Source organism: Colossoma macropomum, unplaced genomic scaffold, assembly GCF_904425465.1.
Source record: "Colossoma macropomum unplaced genomic scaffold, Colossoma_macropomum, whole genome shotgun sequence".
NCBI lineage: Eukaryota > Metazoa > Chordata > Actinopteri > Characiformes > Serrasalmidae > Colossoma > Colossoma macropomum.
The window spans coordinates 35,055,785-35,076,574 of NW_023494805.1; the positions used below are offsets into that span (position 1 = coordinate 35,055,785).

Sequence of the window (20,790 nt, forward strand, 5' to 3'; positions counted from 1 at the left end):
GAGAGTGTGTTCTCTAATCAGATTTTAATGGCTGTAGGCAGTCAGAGTGCCAACAGGAAGGACAAAGACCTGGAAGAAAGGTTAAAGACTCAGACAATTTAGCAACCAAATGGGAAACTGTTGCTATCATCTATTTCTTATTAGCAAAATTTCACAGAAAAAAAAATGTCACAGTTTTCCCCTTATCTCAAGGATAGTCAAGCCATGTTTGTTGTCTAAAATGTGCTTTTTTAAGTTTCGTACTGAAGCTACAAGGCTAACATAGCTGAAAACTAATAGAAGCGAATAGATGCCAATTACCTTTTTGCTAACTGTATACCTTAATCATCACACACTGACCTCAAGCTGCATTGAGCTGTTAAGTAATCTAAAATGGATGTAGTTTCTGACATTGTATGACATACTGTTGTCTATAAAAATGAGCAAAACTACATCACATAGCTCAAAACAGTAGCCTGAATTTTGTATGTTTGTCCATTTAACGGTATGCCATACTGTCTCAGAAACCACACAAACAAGTCTATGTGAGAACCTTTACTTGAGATGTGAGAACTTGTGTTTGTATTGAAAAAAGTTCTGGAATTTATTTCAATCCTTGTACATTCTGCAGAGGGTTTCTCAATGGGTTTCTTGCCTTGAACCCCATAAAGGGGGTTAAAGTTTTGTTACACACTTCTATAACATAAGAATAGCTCAGCCAGTTTGCATTGAAGTCCATGTAGTTACTGAATAAGAAGTCTTGGTATGCAATAAGTCTGGGATTTTTTAGCTTCAGATAAGGATGAGAGCTAGAAGAGGTTTTTTCAGGCTATGAAAAAAAGCTGACTTCTCAAGGTTAGATGAGTTCCTGAGCATTCCTGTAATAAGCCCAAAATGGCTCTTACTGACACTGATCTTGATCTGTCTCGATTTGCAATGTAGATTTGTGATCAGATTTAAGTGTGGGAGCTTACTTGTTGCACTGGTGACACTATGTGGGTTTACTTACAGCAGAGTTTGATGTGTGGTGCTGGTGGGTGACTCCTCATCACTGCTGTGACCTCTGGACCCCAGCATGAGTAAGTGATGTCTTCTCCTCCACCATCCTGCATTTGTTTTTGGAACCTCAAGGGTTTCAGGCTCACTAATAAGCTATTTATTCTTCAAACTGTGAGTTTCTCTGTGAGAAATGCACCAAATAAATTATATTTGCATTACACTGCAAAAAAATGAAGAGCACTTGAGGTGTTCGAGGCATTCAGCTTGATGAAGAACATTATTTTGTTCTTCTGAACTGGTAATTTGCCTTGCATTGTTTTAATCTAAGAATTTTTTGACTTGATTAAACCGAGTTCATTTTGAAAACAATAGATATTACAATAAATTACTGTTGATTACTGATATTTTTACAGGTTTCTATTAACACATTGGAAGTTTTGCAAAAAAAAGGAGCAAAAAACATAACAGCTTTAGACATGTTTAGATATACAAAAGTTACATATTAGTTACATATTCATTTTAGTTACATATGCCTTTGACTCTAGCCTTTGGATGATTTTAGAATCGAAATGTTTATTTCATTGTAAAGACTGAAATCTCAATGAGTGTGTTTATATGCACTTAGTAATCTGATAACTGCGGAAAATCAGATTTTGTCAGTAATCTGATCAATGTGTTTACATGCACTTGAGTAATCAGATAATAGGGAAACTCCCGCTTTATATGATTTAGGCAGTAATCAGATTTCTGCTTTGCAACCAGCCAATAAACTCACAGAAGAAGGCATGACATAAACATAACATAAAACTTCATGCTGCATAAAGTCTCACTTTACTTAAAGCTGACAAATACAACTTATAATGAGGTCATACTATCATATGTCTATTAATAACATGTACAATAACATGTATACCCATAAGTGGACAAGTTTATAAATGCTGTATGTGTGTATGAACAGGCAAGTTTAGTCTTAATGCACTCAACAAGCACTTTGGCCCTAACAATATAATGTGTTATGAACACTACATTTCATAGTAGCATTAGTATTTATAATGCACAGTAAACATGGCTATAAAGTGTAATACATTTTTGTAGCCATGTCTATGATGCCTTATGAATGCATTGTTATATGTGTTATGAATGTGTTCATTGGTTCTTATAGAACATGGAATTTATACAAAGTGTTACCATAAAAATCTATTTTTTTAAAACGAAAAGAAATTCTGTCACTTTACTTTGAGCTTACAAAGACGTAATACATTCTAAAAGACTATAAGCTACTATAACATTTCAGGTAAGTATAACTCATGAGTGGTTTACAGTAATCATACCGTGGCTCAGTGTGGTTTTAGAAGTAGGCAGGTTTGTTAGTTATTATGCAATGTAAGCCGGAATTTGGTTTCTTTGGTATTGACTGTATAACAATAATAAGTTGTGCGCACAGCTTATAAAACATTATGATAACAATTCATAATGCATAATAAACATAGCTATAATGTGTTATATTTTTAGAAATATTTATAGCTGCATTTATATTGCATTATGAATGCATTATGTGATATGAATGTGTTCATAGGTTCTTATAGACACAGCATTCATAGAAAGTGTCACTGGAAATTCTCATGTAATATCCTTCAGAATAGGGTTAGGAATGAATGTGTTACATGTCACTAAGGCAGGTGTTCTAGAAGATGAGATGGTTCTGAAAGAAGAAAAAAAATGATTTTAAGAAAAAAACATTTGAAGAATGGGCCTCAGAACTGCATTACCCAGTGAGAGCTCAGAACAGCATGTCCCATTTGTGCGAACATTGACATTAGTACAAAGGACGGAATATATTTGGATATTCTAGTTAGACTCTACAAGAAACTTTTCTATGATAGAAAAGAGAAGACATATTATATCATATATATATATATATATATATATATATATATATATATATATATATATATATATACACACATATATTGTAATGTGCCCAAAAATCTGAAAAATGCATCTGTTAATAGTGTACATGAGTGTCTCCATAATGTGAGGAAAACATACACTCTTAAAAACAATGGCTCTTCAAGGATTCTCTAGTAAAGGGAATGGTTCTATTTAGAACTAGTTAATACTTAAATGGTTCTTTGCATGGTGACATGGTTCTTCAGATTGATGGAGAACACATTGTATATGTTTCTACCAACAGCACCAAAAAGGGTTCTGCCATTGCTACGATGTCAAGCTTGTAACAATAGAAGAACCATTTTTGGTGCTACACAGGGTCCTTCAAGGGTTCTTTAGTAAAGTGAATGGTTCTATTTAGAACCACAAGTTTTATATACAGCCATTTCATGCTTAAATAGTTCTTTGCATGGTGAAATGGTTCTTCAGATCCATGGAGAATGTGTTGTATATGTAAAAAGGTTCTATATAGCACCATTCTATTGATATGTTGCTAAGCCTGTAGCAATAGAACAACCCTTCTTGGTGTTATATAGAACTATATACAACACATCCACCATTAGTGTGAAGAACCATTTCACAATGCAATTAATCATTTAAGAATGAAATGGTTCTATATATAACACATAGTTTTAAATAGAACAGTTCCCTTTACTACAGAACCCTTGAAGAAACATCTTTTTTAAGTGTGTAAGAAAGCTTATGTTTTTAAAAGTACTTTAAAACTGTGAAGTACTCAAATATCTTCTAGTTCGCTAGACAGTGATGAACTGACAGCCAAGCAGTGCGAATTCATTCTATGACAGAACCTCATATAATTCATTTCTCATTCATTTTTCAGAATTCATTTGCTGTGGTGCTACTTCATGAGTGCAGAGCTGGATCACATCTGTGATTCCTCGCAACTCTGAAGAAAATGTCCATTTGTGATCTTCAGAGCAAAGAGTAACTGATTTAAAAGCAGGTTTCCATGGTCACAAACAGAATTGTGCATTATGTGTGACAATAGCTGGAGACAGGTCAGGCCACTCTGACCAGAGAAAAAGCAGGACCCCAGAAACATACACTCAACAACCAGCATGGGTCAAGTGGCAGGACAAGCCATTAACAGAAAAGCATACTCATGACTGGAATCTCCTTCAGTTACAAGATAGCATCCATTAAACTAAGAGTCATCAGCCCAGGGGCTGGAGGGCTGCGGTGCAGAGGAGTTTGATGATTTTCTTGCTCTAACACTTCAACTAAACACCCTAAATAACTGACAAGTAGAATCAGGTGTGTTTGAGCAGGAAGGTCACCAAAGTGTGCAAGACATTCAACCTCAATTTAAAGCTGCACTGTGTAAGATTTTTTGTCAAAATTGAAAGAAGTAGCATTACTGAGACAGGAAAAAAATCACTAAAATATGGTGTGCATGTGCTGCTGTGAGTCGCCCCGTAAAGCCTGAAATAGCACTTCAAAAGTCAGTGAATGGACACTAGTGGTGTCAACAACACTACAGTCTACTACTTGCTACTCTGCTTACCAGTTTATCAGGTAGGATAGCGAGGTGGATATTTTATTGCGTGGCCCACTTTAGACAGTCTGTTGTATCTAACAACTAACAGTGATATATGTGTGGTGGCTATCAATGACTAATTTATTTCACTCACAAGTGTTTCTTACCTTGATTCCAGTTTCTGTGGTGGAAAATACAGAGGAGGAAACATTGTTTTCTTTAGCAGTCACTTTGCATTTTTTCACTGGTCTTGAGTAGTCTTTGTCGGATTTTGTTCAGCTTGTGGAGTTGTTTGACTTTGGTATTTGTGTGTAGCTTCAAAACAATTACCCACAACTTCAGGATTTCTGGTACTCGTAACGGCAACTAAAAAAAAAATGCACCATACTGTATTTTCTCCATTTATTTCTGCAGTTCACCACCATCCTAAACAATTAACCAGCAAAGTGCAACTGTGATCTATCGCAGCTCCTCTGATAAATATTCACATAAGCTATGAGTTTTGCTGACACTATGTACTATGTACTCAATGCTGCCAACCCAAACAACATAAAATACGTGCAGTGTGGAGAGGTACATCCAGGACGGTGTGAGGAAAAAATAGTACCCAAAGAAAATGTATTTTGTCTACTGTTTTACCGTTATCAGCATGACGTATAAAACCTTATAAGACACATGTAAGTTTACTGGTCATTTTGGATAGCAGAGAAAATGGTAATATTTGTGGTCTGGTTTCCAGTACTACAATGTTGAACAATTTTACAATTTAAATTGCTCTAGAAAGGCACATTTCACACCAAACCACTCTGAATGATTTTACTTACATCTAAACTAATGAATGACTGAGTAATTTTGCAAAATTCATGGAATTCCCCTTTAAGTAGGCTAAAATAGACTTGCTTATGTGAACAAAACTCAAGTATATTTTCAGCTCTACACTTCCTCTTTAATTGAATAGGACTGTGACATTGTACCCACAGTTTAAGTATGTGAAAGTTTCTCTGTACTTCTCCCCCTCCTGACTGACATATAGCTGCATAACAATTGACAAAAGCGCAGACACAGTTCAGGTTTCAAGGTGGCTGCTGCTACTATTTCTAGCTATGCAATGTACTTTTGTCTGTCTTACAGACATCATGTCACACAGTGTTAGAAACTACTTAATGGTTAGAAGTTGGCAGAAATCACCATTTCCATGACCGGAAGACAATTTAGTGCTGCCTCTCAGAGGGCTTGAGGGTAAGATCATCACCACTTGATCAGATGAAACCTAGAGGCAATTCAGTCTCAAACAAGAATGATCATGTCCGATCTCAACTGTCCGATCTCAACTGTACCAAAAAAAGATTCAGAAATAGCACTCATGCCCCTCACTGTGAAGAACCTTTTTTCTGTAATTCAAACTATAACCTAAAAATAACTAACTACACAAAAACATCATTACTATTACTCTGTTTTTCTCTAAAAATGTAAAATCTCTTTCTTTACTGCTCTCCTTGCTTTGCTTCAGTGACTCCCAGTTCATCTTGAGGTTCAGTTTAAAGTGCCTTTCTTTGCTTTTAAAGCACTTGATGGATCGGCCCCTTCTTAAGTTGTAGATCTAGTCACATCCTCATCTACTCAAAAGCTACGTTCACATTACAAGCCTCGTTGCTCAAATCCGATATTTTGCTCAAACCCGCTCTCTCTGACATGATGGTTCACACTCATTTAGGTAAGTGAGTCAAATCTGTCACTAATGTGAACGAACTGGCGTCCTGCAATGACCCACATGCACACATTCTACTGAATGAATCGCGTGCATCATCAACAAACAAACTAATGAGCAGAACGAGCCTTTGCTGCGAAGAAAATGAACTCTGAACAGCTCTCAGCTGCTCATTATTAGAGCGAGACGAATGCAAAAAAGGTAAGATGTGTTGCTTTTCCACCGTTTACAGGCTTTAAATTCTGCTCAGTGCTGCTGGCATGGTAACGCTGAATGATGGCGGACGTGCAGTGGAAAGAAGGCACATGAATTCCAATCTGAGCGTTCATATTAAAGTTGCATGGCCACAAATCGGATACGTATCCGATCTAGGACCACATAAGAAAGTGGCTCAGGTCAGATTTGAAAAGATCAGATTTGCATGTCCGCACAGCCCTGAAAACATCAGATCTGAGTCACATTAAGGCAGAAAATCAGATTTGTGCCACTTCAACCAGGTAATATGAACATAGCCAAAGATCCTTAAGGTCTTCTTCACAAAATCTTTAGGCCGTTTCATGGGCACAATTTAAACCTGATGATGAATTTTACTGATTTTTCAAAATTTCTGCATAATTGAATCATTGAAACAAAGTCATTGAGAGTGGTTTGATGTGAAGTGCTCTATTCTGGAAAAACTGAGTCACAGTTGTTCACAGTGGTGATGACAGCATTTACCACCACTGTAAAATCCCAGGCTTATTACATACTAAGGCTTATTATTCAGTAACCACATGGACTACAATGCAAACAGGCCAAGTTATTCTTATATAGAAGTATGCAGGAAAAGTTTGGTCATTTAAGCAGTTAAATCTGGTCTTAAAATCAGAGTTTGTATTACATTTTACAGCTGTGTGTAGTGCTTTCATTATTCTAGTGTCTTCTTGTTATTTTATTTCCCTGCTCTGCGAATGACTTTTCTTGTTTTTATCCTGTCTACTGCACTTTGCTCAATGTGAGTTGTACTCAATGTTCTTCATAAATAAGTCTTACTTATTTAATTCCTCTTTTGAGGGCATCTAAAGCCAGTTTTGTGATTGTTTTGTGATTGTGATTATTTGTTTGTACTGCTCTCCGTCTCTGCTACTGAATCTTTCATTACAGGAGGAAATAAATGTTCTTTCTGTCTGCTCCTGAGGAAACCTCCCCTCAGTCTGCTTGCTCATTGCTGACTCACAGAGAGCTGTAAATGCTCCTCATTAGCCAGGCTGACAGCCTTCAGGCTAACCTCAGATCAGACTCCACAGCAAGAACAGTGGAAAGAACATCCGAAAAGACCACCGGTGACCCAAACACACAGCAGATCAGCGCATGTCTGGAGGAGGATTTGTGAGGTTTTGATCTGAGTGTTCTGGGTCAAGCTTAAAGGCATCAGCGGCAGACAAAAGTAAACCTGTGAGTGTCCTTCACAAAGAGGAGAGCGAGCCTTACTCAGATAAACACCAACATTCTCTCTCTCTCTCTCTCTCTCTCTCCTCTCTCCCTGCCTTTCTGTCTCTCCCTCCCCTCCTTCCCTCTCTCTCCCTTTTCTTTCTTTCTCTTCTCACTTGCTCTCTCTTTTGTCCCTCCCTCTTTCACTCTCTCTCCCTTTTCTGTCTCTCTTTCTTTTTTCTCTCTCTCGCTTTCTGCCTCTTTCTCTCTCTTCTCACTTGGTCTTCTGTCCCTCCCTCTTTCTCTCTCCTTCCCTCTGCCTTTCTCTCTTCTTCTTCTTCTTCTTCTTCTTCTTCTTCTTCTTCTTCTTCTTCTCTCTCTCCCTCTTTCTCTCCTCCTCTTGATCTTATCCCTCCCTCTTTTTACTCTCTCTCTCCCCTCCCTGCTTTGCTCCCTCCCTCCCTCATTCCCTCTCTCTCCTTTTTCTGTCTCTTTCTTTCTCCCTCGCTCCCTCCCTCTTTCTCTCTTCTCTTTTTCTCTCCCTCCCTCACTGTCTCTCTCTCCCTCTCCGTCTCTCTCTCTCTCTCTCTCTCTCTCTCTCTCTCTCTCTCTATTTCTTCTCGCTCTCTCTCCCTCTTTCTATCTTTCCCTTCTCTCTTTTGTCTCACTCTCTCTCCCCTTCTTTCATCTCTCCCTCTGCCCCTCCCTCCTGCTCTCTTGCCCTCTGTTTTCCCTGCCTTTTCTACCTATCTTTTTTCTTTTTCTCTCCCTCTCTCCTCTCCCTTTTCTAGCTTTTTCCCTCTCCACCTCCTGTACTCTCTCTCTCTCTCTTTACCTCCTGCTCTCTCTATCTTCTCTCTCTCTCTCTCTCTCTCTCTCTCTCTCTCTCTCTCTGTGTGTGTCTCTCTCTCTGCTGTATATCTAATGGATGAGGTGTATTGTGTGGGTTATATGAGACGGTAATGGACACTCAGGAATCAGTTCATTACCTCAGTGTTTGACAGGAAAAGTCATTACACTAATGTATTACACTACACTGAAAAAAAGCTTTTGTTAAAAGGAAAGTTTTTTACACTTCTGTTCAATTTGTGAAAATATATGAGCAGAAAAAGATAAAGTTTGAGAGAAATGGACTCTAGGATAAAAAAAAGTTGAAGCAATTTAAGGTCTGCAATAGAGAGTTTCCAGTGTGCTGGCATGATCAATTGTTAAAGCTGTAGAATGTTCTGGAATATAAATGACTGAGGTGAAAGGGAGGCTCCTCCTTATCTATTAACTCACCCACTGAATGAGCGGCTATAGAACATACTAGCTACCCATACAGTGATGTATGTGGTCTGTTCTATTAGGTTAATTGAAATAACCATGAGAACAGTCCACAAACAGGTCAGTATGATGGACGAGAACACTCTGTACCTTTCCTTCAGTCTCAGATGCTGTTCTCCAAACACATGCAAGCAGTCTGTACTTCTGTTTCATCCATTAAATTACTCTCATTCATGCATACATCCAGCCTCACGTCTGAGAGTGTGTGAGGAATGCAAATGGCTTGTTTCTCCCTCACTCATTTCTCTCTCTCTCTCTCTCTCTCTCTCTCTCTCTCTCTCTCTCTCTCTCTTTCTCTCTCATTATTCTGGTACTTTCTGTCCTGTCATTCTCAAGGATTCGGCTGCTTTCTTCTGAATCTGACCTGGATCTGGAGTGGAATATTAACAGGTCGTACAGTGATCCATTTTTCATCATTTTTCTAGCCCTACCTTCTTCACCTTCAGTCCTTCTTCTTCTCTCCCTCCTAAAATGGAGGAGGAAAGTCAAACAGTTGCATGTTCTCATCATGCTCATCCTTTTCTGCTCTTGATCATGTCTTCACTGTGAGTGCTGTTGTAGCTGAAAGGTTTTTTGGTTTATGTGGTTATATGTTAAGTGTCCACCAAGTAAAGTGTTCCTAAAAACATGTCATAATTGTTTGTGAAAAAGACACACTCTTAAAAAAGATGGTTCTTCAGGGTTTTTTTAGTAAAGGCAGTGGTTCTGTTTAGAACCTTGAGTTCTGTATTGAACTGTTTCATGCTTAAATGGCCCTTTCCATGGAGAATGTGTTGTATATGGCTCTATACAGAACCTTTTTAAAAGGGTCCTATATAGCACCAAAAAGAGTTCTGCTGTTTCTATGATGTCCAGCTTGTAACAATAGAAGAATTCTTTTTGGTACTACATTGTACCATTTTCTGCCTGAAAAGTGATTTCAGTACTTAAATACTGGTACAGACAGCAATATGTATGTTGTATATAACACTATAGTTGTTACATATACTTTATATACAGTACTCTGCAAATGTTTTAGGCACTTGAGAAACGTTCATTTATAAAGCTAATTAATTGGGCAGTAAGTGTTTATTTGCTTAGAAAAATACTAATAAATGCAAATATCATTTTTAAAATAAGTATTGGTTTAATGCCAGTGTGTCAACCATTTCAAGACCTCTCCTCAAAAAAGGCCATTATTATTTGAACTGATCATCCAGTGCCTGGATGCCGTGACCAAGAGGAACCACACTTGAGGTGCAGGACAGTTTGGGCATGATTTTCTGTCATCATAGCGAGTCTTTCTGTAATGCTTAGAATGCAGCTTGTATTTGTGTTGCGTCATGTATTGCGCCGTGACGCATTTTAGAATGCAGTGATGCACAAAACTGCATAACCCAGAGTGTCCATGTTCGTGTACTTGAGTGAAATATCTTTCTGGCCTTATACATGAAGACGAATCACATGTTCCAAAATCTCCCACAAAATCTATATTATCATTACTGTTATTGTGCCGTTCGCCACAGGCCCATGCCACGCTGAGGAGCTGAGGGGGTGTGGCCATGCAGAGTGGCTCTCAGAGTGTACCACACTCCTGGTTAAAAAGGTCAGGTTGTTGTGACTTGTGTTGTTGTCACTGAGTGGTTAGGTTTGTGGTTAATTAGAGTAATTGTGACTGAGGAGGGTGGTGTAGTGTTTTGGAAGTGTCTACCATTCTTGGATGTTGCCTTCCTGCTTTACCCCCTCCCTATGCTTTGTGTTGGGGAGTGCTGGGCTGGGTATTTCTTGCTGCCGGTTGAAGTGCCTGTTCAAAATAAAAGGGCGTTCGGCCATATGCACTATGTGTTCTGTGCCTTCTTCTGAGCTGATGCTACATGATTATTATTTTGAGCTTATGTAGTTGTCACGTATTCAGCCAGCCAGCCTCAGAACTATGATTCCCAGAATCCTCTGCCTGCTCACGTGACTCAGGATCTCGCGTCATCAAATCCTCCGTCTACGCAAGTGACTCAAAACTACGATTCCCAGAATCCTCCGCCTCATCACCTGACTTCGGGAAGATCATCAGCAGCCTATCTCCGTCTTCTGAATATTGATCATTTTCACCTGTATGTTTTCTCACATGACCTGTTTAGTTAGTATATTAGCCCAGGCTATAGTCAGGTTCATTGCGAGGTATTGATTTCCTAGTGAAACTACTGAGCACTCTTTCTGATCAGGTGTTTTTGACCTTGTGTTTGTGCACTGACGACGATATCTCTGTCTTAATCCCCAAGTAAAGCTCCTTCACTGTTTTACATCCGCGAGCGTCTGCTTACTGGTCACACGTTACAATAGTGCAGTTTTAAATCAGGAGTGCTGCAAATTAGTGCAATAGTTCGGAGCATTAAAGAGAAATCTGAAGAGAAAACTAGCTCATAAGATATAAACTATTTTTTGGATTTTTTTTGTACTGTTTATTTTTATTTGTGTTTATTTTAATGTTCTATAGTTTTTTTGCTTTCAAAAATAAACTTACTATAAAGATAAATGGCCATAAACAAATAGGTACCTAAGACTTATTATGGCTTAGACTGGGGTGGAAACCAATACGCTATGATGTAGATCATGAAAGGCCTGCCCTTGCCAGTGCTGCATTAGTTTTCCCCTTGTACCACATCAAGCATTGATTGGCTGCTCTTCCTGCATTTGAACACCCGGGATCGATGAGCTTAACTTAGCAATTCTGCTTCTTTTGTTTGGCCTGTCGGTAAGACTGACATCATTATTAGGCAACATTTAGAGAGAGCACAGTCAATCAAAGCACCTCTTCTTCTCTAACATTCAATTAACCCCATGAATCACTGAGGCAGAGAATAATCGAGAGGAAGACCTGCATTCCTCCAGAGGAGATGCGTGAGAGGCAGTGTGAGTCTTTGGTTAATTAATGACTAATTACATCAATCAAGGTAACGCCATTATTGATGGAGGTTGATGGCTGTGAACAGCGGGGGGGTTGAGGGTGTGGGAACAGATCTAATTGGCTATGCAAGAAAACTCAAATGTTAAATCGGCCGTAATTGCCTCATTCACTTTGCACCACTGGGTACAAAGGCACAAGCCTTTACTGACACACTACAACAACCCAAATCAAACCTTGATAAAAGAGTTCAGGTCTTAAAAGTAGTTAGAAAAAAAACGATTTCTTCGCTGTTCAAATGGGGTGCATGCACATCTCTTTGCATTTTTCTTTGTTTTATAATATCAGAGGGCTAAAGATTCACCTGTTTCTCCTCTCACACTACCAGATCATCCGTGCCATCAGTCGCTTCCGATCAAAATTCATACCTGGAAAATCACTTAAGACTGTGAAAATTTGACGCAAGGGCCCAATTGGGGTTGAAATTGAGAAAAAAAACAAGTAGTGTTAGCTCACTTTATGGCAGTTAAGGGGAACTGTGGAAGTCAAGGCATGATCTGCAAGATAGAACAGATAGAACAGCTCACATACTGGCCAGAAAAGCAAAGGAAAAATCTCATATGACAACAAAGAACCTGCAGTAAGCTTTAACTTGCACTGTTGTACCGCGCAGCATTGCCTGCACAAACACAATCCACATGGATCTTCACTTAAATTGGGTTATTGTGATTTTGATGCAGCCTCTATCGTGATTTGAAGATTCGCCTGTGGCACATAGTCTGCAGTGATAGCATGAATTAATGAAGTCTAAAGAAGCTGCAGACATTATTTTAACCCCTTAAATGGCCAGAGGCTGCCGGCAGGCCCAGTTTTGTTACACACTTCTATAATCTAAGAATAGCTCTGCCAGTGTTTCTGTAGTTACTAAATAATAAGGCTTAGTTTGTAATAAACTTAAGGGGTTTTAAGGGGGTTAAAGAATGGCACTGACATAACTGAAAAAAAACCTGTCTTTTTCTTTACACCACTAACACTAATGCTCCCTACAATTATTATCTATGCAAGTCCAACAAATAGCTATTATTTATTGTTTATTATTAATTACTGTCTGGCATTTTGTCTTGGATATGCTTCACCTAAAAACACCTGTACCTTGTTGCTATTCATACTTTGCATTTAAGATTATGCTGCAATAGTACAAGAACTTCTTGTTTCAATAGTACAAGTGCACTTTTTAGTTTCAACACTTCTTGTCCATTTTATCAGCAACATTTACCATATAGGTGCACTTTGTAGTTCTACACTTACAGACTGTAGCCCATCTGTTTGAATAATTTGTTAGAGTTTTTACACACCTCAGTGTCGCTGCTGGACTGAGAATAGTCCACCAACTAAAAAGATCCAACCAACAGCGTCCTGTGACCACTGATGAAGGACTAGAGGATGACCAACACAAACTGCGCAGCAAAAGATGAGCTACTATCACTGACTTTACATCTACAAAGTGGACCAACAAGGTAGGTGTGTTTAATAGAGGACAGTGAGTGGACACAGTGTTTAAAAATCTGTCTTTTTTGGCATTGTTTTTTTCCCTTCCCTGTGATTAACCAGGTATCTGTTCATGAACTCTTACAGACACTAAAACAGGGAATGTAAATAGTGAAGAGAATTCCCACTCACTAATGTCTTATGGGTTTGTCTGATGCTAGAGGGCGCTCCTGAGCGAGTCTAACATTAATGAGTTCCTATGGAGCTTTTGTGAGTCGCAGTTTGTAAATATGTAATAACTTCTATACCAAAACATAAAAGCTCTCAACACAGAACAACACAAAATATATCAACACTGCTGCTATTTCTTGGCACTTTTTTGCTGTTATATTTTTTGACACTTTCTATCAGTCTATCACTTTCTACCTTATGTACATGTATCATGTTAGTGAGTGTGAACGATTTTTACTCAGCCAATAAATAAAGCCAGTAAAAGATACTGGTTCATTAAAGTTTTTAAAAAATGGAATGTGTCCTTCTACTTTTCAAAATCAAAGAACAGTCCAACTAAAATGATTTGAAACATTTTTAAAATGTTGTTTTTAGCCTGCTTCACTTACCCCCATTCATTTTTCAGTCCTGTTTTTGATATAATAGAAGAAAAAGGAGGTGGGCAGTCTCCTTATAAACTGTCTCTGACTTGAATACCAAAATTAGTCACAAAGCAAATCCCTAAAACCTAACTAGAACTTGAACTTGTCAGTAGCCATAAAGAGCATTTTGTGTAAATATATTGGAAGTTTGTTGTTCTTCTGTAATTGGCCTGGTATTAAGGCAGAAGTATCCTGTCACTGGGCTCACCAGTGTGGCTAGTGGTGAAAATGAAAATGTAATCAGTGCTTAATCTTAATCTAGCACTCACACACACCATGTAATTTGTGACAAATGGATTCTGAACTTACACCATGCCAGGGGAATAAAATTAAATGTCTGTTTTTATTTATGTCAGATACCCTTATGCAGCACTGTGACCTCTCTGCTGACGCCAAAGGTGAATTCAGGTTGTGGAGCTGCAAATTCATGAGAGAGAGATCGAGAAGGGTAAAGAGATTTGCATTTGCAAGAGATTAAGCATTCTGTAAACTCTGTCCTCATCTGAGGGTAAAAATATTCAAGATTTGCTTTTGTATTTGTTTCCATTGATGTTTGCCCTCACTGTCTAATATAGGCCCCTAAACTGTTTTGAGGAAGAAATAGTTACTGGACATATCTGAAACAATGGCGTATATAAACAAATTGAACATCTTCTTAGCTTTTATGCTTCTGGAAAGGCTAAGTTAATTTCTTAGTAAAGATAACTGTCCTATAAACATGTGCTGATATTTGATAATGAGTTGCAGTATTTAACATACATTATACCATTATCATGGACATCTGAAATTACTGTCACTGCATTTTAATCAAACAAGTTGCTGTTTTACCAGACTTTTTATTGGATATGCAGAGTAGCTCTGATTTCCCACTACACAGTCACACTGTTATCTAAAGCTATATTTGATGTTTGTACAGCTGTTTTAGTGTGTTATTGGTCTGAGTAGCAATAGCCTGTGATAAAGATTAATGTGCTGTCTAGAGTGGTTATCTATCACCCAGACTGAAAAAATATATTGGGGTAACCAAAGGCATGATGCTCATAATGACTGTGAAAAGAAAACAAGATTCCAGAAACTATGACTGTTCTGCTAACTGTCCTAATAGGATAAGAGATATGGAGTCTCACTAGTAATGTCCCTTCTTAATAAAAAAATTTTGCGGTCTAACTAATTTGGCTGGTAAAAATACTACTTGCACGAGAAGTGGCTGGTACACTATAGAAAGTACTTAATTTGAGAGATTTTTAAGGATGTTAGCAATTTTATTATTTATGAGCAGTTTGCAGTTAGTATATATAAGTTTGAACACCTTTGATCAAATGAAATGTTTTGTTGATTTTCTAAGTGAAAATAGGTTAACACATCTTCTACAGAAAACACGCACTGAAACACTTTCCTGCTGCTTTAAGTGCAATTTATTTTTTATTTTCCTAAGTTTAACATATTAGAAATAAAACATAAAATGAAAAATGTACCATAACTTTTGTACAGGCTACATTTGAGGCTTTATTTTTTTTCACAATATGTTAAATTCAGCAAAAAAAAAGATATTGTACATTAAAATATGCAGAAATGTGTTCTCTGTAGAGGATGTGTGAATTTATTTTTACTTAAATAATTAACAAAACATGTAATATTATGCACTGATGCATTAACTTTTGCATACAACTGTAACTACAGCCCAGTATGATCTGTTAATAATGCTTTAACAAGCTGCCAATATCTTTTTAAAGAAGCAGACTTCAACAGATGGCTATGTAGCCAGCCCCTCTATATTTATCATCTCTATCTTGAAATGAATTCAGATGCCTTTTGCTTTTATACATTTGTATGTTGTTATATGATCATGAACATGAATGTATATGAGAATGCCATAGTAGAATATTTATATTATGGACTTTATTAGGCCTTTAATACCTAGATGCTGTGTTTAGACAGGCAGTCAAGCCTACATGCCTGATCTGTGGCTCATTCTTCTCATTCAAACTGTAATTGTATGCCTGTCAGCGAATGATTGCAATCCTGTAACTGGTCTAAACACATTTATCTGAATGAATATAAAAAACGTTATGGCTTTAAAGAACATGTTGGCAAATATCCTCGTGCCCTGGTTGTTGACATGTAATAAATACGTTTAGAAATGGGGCTGTCTATGAGAAACTTAATGAAGTGGAATAGCTTTTTGTGATGGCAGCCAAGGGAGCAAAATGCCTAAACCAAAGCAGACTGAAAAGATGGATAAGTCTGTCCTCGCAGTAATAAAAAGAAATTGACATGTTGATAAGTGTCTCTGAATGTAGCTATACTGACGTGTAGCATTCTGAATTTTTATCATTTTAATGGTTTGTCTCTGTGGGCTGCTTGAGAGCCTGACTTAGAAATTGTTCTTACACAAATTTGTACCAGATCTGACTACTTTTCTTACAGCTGTTAAGGTTATAAGATCTGAGTATGGACAGCTGCTCCTGTCACTATGACAATGGCAGTTTCTGCTAATGGCTCAGAGCAATGAAACTTTAGTCTTGTGAAATAATTATATAACACTTGCAAATTAAAACAAACAAACAAACAAAAAAAAAAACACCTAAAACTTCACAGTTCTTAGAAAAACATGCTATGTACCTGAAGACAATACTTCAGTCCACTGATTGTCTGCAGAAGTGGAAATCTGTGACCTTAATATGATTCAGTTTGCTTATAATTCTTTCAAAATTGATCTAATATATCATGAAATCTCTAATTTCATCATGATTCTATTTACTATAATACCTTAATAAACATATCCATGAGTTACCTGTGACAATTCAAGCTAGGCCTACAGTTGGGGTCATAAATGTCAGAACTCTAAAAATGAATTTCTGCTAGATAATTTAGAATAGTATGTTAGCGCCAAACTAGTACCAGTGCACATAAACATGGCTCTCCTAGATCAAACAGACATCTGAAGCTTGTAAAACACATTCACCTATTTTGTTTAGAGATTGTAACAGACATAGTAATCACAGAACTGCCACTGTTTACCATTTCTAACAATTGACTGATACTTGGTTAACCTTAACAAGCCATGGGCCTGCTGGTGGGCCCGAAGTTTTATCATACAATTCTATAACCTAGGAATTAGGAATTATAACCTGCATTTAGCAATGTATTCCACAACAACGTATTCACATGACACATGGGAAAACTCTGCTGTAATTTTTATTTCATTTATCTTAATTCATTCCTCTCTGTTACTGGCTGGCAGTTTTCTTCATGTAATTCTTCTGTAAATAAATTTCATGGAAAGCTTGCTAATCATTGAAATTCTGAAATTTTTAACTTTTCTCTGTCATCGCCTGTTTAGTCCATGGCTCTCCCGCAATCCCCTGAGTAGGAGTCCTAAACTTATCACTCTCAAACATGTCCACTACTGAGGAGATCATTAGTTTGATCATCCTTCAAAAGAGCTCAGTAAGATTGATTTATCAGTCTACTATCAGAACTTCAGTGTGTGTAAAGAAGCTGTTAATTGAGGTCCTCTTTAGAATTAATTTAATAAGCATATTTGCTACATGCTGTGTTCTGATTTTAAAATAGTTAATAAACAAGCATTGATGATGTTTTTTTGAAGTTTTTTTTATTATTTATTAGGGAAGAATTCTAAAACTATTCTCCTAAAAATACTAAAATAACTCTATTCTGAATATTGCCTTTACATGTAACTTGGACTGAATTCAAATACTTAATTTCTGAATACTGTGTTCCATTACATCCTAAACCTGGTTTTAAACCACAACTTAAACTAAAACTATCACTACTTATACTTGCAGTGATTAGATTCAACAATCATGATTAAATAAAAAATGAACTAAATTACAGATGTATTTTTGGTTCCTATAAATCATTAGGCCTAGAAAGCCCTGAAGGTTCCCCTGTGAATGTACCAATCTTAGCTTTCACTAGGATTTGATTGGCTGTGATACGATTCAATTTTTTTAAAGATACACTGTAAACACAAATGTCACTGGTGGATCTGTTTACATAGTAGGAGAACATAGACAAGGGGGCATAGCCTGAATAATGTATTTTGGACTTTAATTAGCACATACTTTAATTAGCCTATCATCAAGACTGTTCTCTGTGCTGGCACCCAGGTGGTGGAATGAACTCCCACTGGCTGTCCGTACAGCAGAGTCTCTCGCTGTCTTCAAACGCAGACTGAAGACACTCATCTCTTTATACAGCACTTAAATGAGCACTGAATTAAGTATTGATTGTAATGTATTGTACAGCACTTACGTATTGTATTGTATTGCACTGTTCTGTGTTTAACTCTGTTCCTTTTTCACTAGGTGTCAATGACTTTCTGATTCTAGCAGTATCTGAGCTCAGGACTGGCTTTCTCTCTAACCTATCGGTAACTAGCAAAGATACTTTCTCTGGATAGACAAAGCACTTTTTGTAAGTCGCTCTGGATAAGAGCATCTGCTAAATGCTGTAAATGTAGAAATGTAGAAAGTACTTTAGTAAATATTCTAATAATGAAGTATATTCAATTTGAACCTTGCAAAATTGAACAAGCTGAACTTTCATGATGTTTACATTTCTCAATTTTACAGCTCTAGTGGCCTGTTTAACAGCTTCTGCTTTGTTAGGCTCCTCGTACAGACATATTTCACTCTAAACTCATCTTAACATTTATTGCATGTCAACAAACAAGACAGAAGTTCCTGCGGGTCTGCAGCCTGCTGTCAACAACCTAAGAACCAACATAAAACATTTTCTGAATATGCTGCCAACACACGAAAACAAAGAGTGAAACAACGTTTCATTAATCATCTAAAACTCGTCATTTCCTCTCTATTGAATAAAACAAGAGAACGGCCCACATGCTGCTATATTCACTGGGTGTTTTGTCTCCCCTGAAGGTTGTTGCAATATTATTATGACCGGCACGACTCCTCTACTGGTTAACCCCGTGTCCGGCTGGCGTCCTTTAGCCGCTGATTCATGAAAAATGAAATTACATCTGAGCGAACATTTGTAAAGCGAGCGTGTGGCAGCAGGCAGAACTAATGAGGCCTAACACAAAGCGGCTCAATTCACCTTCCACATTTTCCATTGTGTTGCATTATATGGAACAGAAACTGCAATAAGAAGTTACACTGAGATTGTGCAGTGTGTGTTACTGAGCACCTGCCATTTAAGGCTTAAGGTTGAATGGTAGATTTTACAATGGATTTATCTTGAGCCAATGACTTAGAAGTTGACTTTAGTCTTGCTTCTACACACACACACACACACACACACACACACACACACACACTGCATATCTGTTGAGTAACAGTCATAAAAGGTCATTTATGGCCTGTGGGTTGTCTGAGTGAGCTGCTTTCTCTTTGTCTGAATACACGGTCGAGCACAGGTGGTCTGCATGAGATTTGCGAGTTTCCAGGTTCAGGGGGATTACAGGGGGTCGGAGTGTGTGGCTTTCCAGGAGTCGTGCGTGGTGTGGATGTGTGTGTGTGAGAGTGTGTCGATGTGTATGAGGTTGTAAGTTGTCAGTTGGAAGGTCTAATGGCGGTCTGTGTGTCGGCCTTCCTCTTGGCATGTGCTGTGGTGTGTGTGTTGGGTCAGTCGTGCCAGTCTGACCAGTTTGAGTGTGTGAGCGGAGAGTGTGTGTTGGAGAAGTATGTGTGCGACTTCAGTGAAGACTGTCAGGATGGAAGCGATGAAAAAAATTGTAAGTACAAAATTGATTATGGATTTTAGAATCATATAATCATATTAATTAACGTATCAATTATAGTGATATGATGTGATAAATGATGCACTATTTTTCAGCCAAAAAATAGAAGTCTTGGTTTATTTTTAAACATAGGAATGCTTCTAACAGAAAAACACAAAAAGTGTACCCATACGGAAAAGAAGTATATGTAAAATGTATTTATCAACTACAATTAAATATGTATGAAATTTTTTTTGTTGTTGTTGTTGTTTTTTGTTTTTTTTTGCTTAAAGTACTTTGGTGTGTGAAATGAAACGATGTATTTGATGTGTATCTCACATAATCTCACTTATTTTTTTCCATATTGGTAAAAGCATATTCGGTGTATTTTAAAAGCAATTATAAATCAAGCCAAACTAATTATTCCACTCACTGTCCACTCTATTACACACTACCTTGTTGGTCCACCTTGTAGATGTAAAGTCAGAGACAGTAGCTCATCTGCACCTCCACAGTTTGTGTTAGTCATTTTCTAGTCCTTCATCAGAGGTCACAGGTTGGCTGGATGTTTTTGGTTGGTGGACTGTTCTCAGTCCAGCCGTGACACTGAGGTGTTTAAACACTCCAGCAGCACTGCTGTGTCTGATCCACTCGTACCAGCACAACACACACTAACACACCACAACTACATCAGTGTCAGTGCAGTGCTGAGAATGATCCACCACCCAAATAACACTTGCTCTGTGGTGGTCCTGTGGGGTCCTGACCTTAGAAGAACAGGGAAAAAGGTATGTAGAGAAAGTATGTAGAGAAACAGATGGACCACAGTCTGTAATTGTAGAACTACAAAGTGCACCTGCATGGCACATGGACCTGATAAAATGGACAAAGAACATAGATACAAGAAGGTGTTCTTAATGACGTGTATAAACAAACTTGTACAACTGACAAAATGATCAAATTGAATATAAATTTGTTTTATTAAGCTTTTGTTTTTTGTCTTATACTTAACAATAAAACATAGCTGACTCACTTTCAGTCATGCTGAGTAACGTCAGCTGGAGAATAACGATTATAACCAACAACAGTGCAATTTCACTGCAGTGTATTTGCATTTTTATGTTAAGAAATCATTAAACAGCTCCATTTGTTGTTTTTGGCCTTGTTTGGCCTTTCTTTAATTACTTCTAGGAG

At 37.6% G+C, this 20,790-nt stretch overlaps 1 protein-coding gene across 1 annotated transcript in view; it reads left to right on the top strand.

The window, feature by feature from the left end:
• The first annotated feature begins 19,236 nt into the window (after positions 1-19,236).
• The window catches only part of malrd1 (MAM and LDL receptor class A domain containing 1), a 92,131-nt gene continuing 90,577 nt past the window's right edge, over positions 19,237-20,790 (top strand). The window contains 1 exon segment of the mRNA XM_036596398.1: positions 19,237-19,611. Within this exon segment, the coding sequence (XP_036452291.1) occupies positions 19,446-19,611 (166 nt within the window). The 5' untranslated portion in view covers positions 19,237-19,445.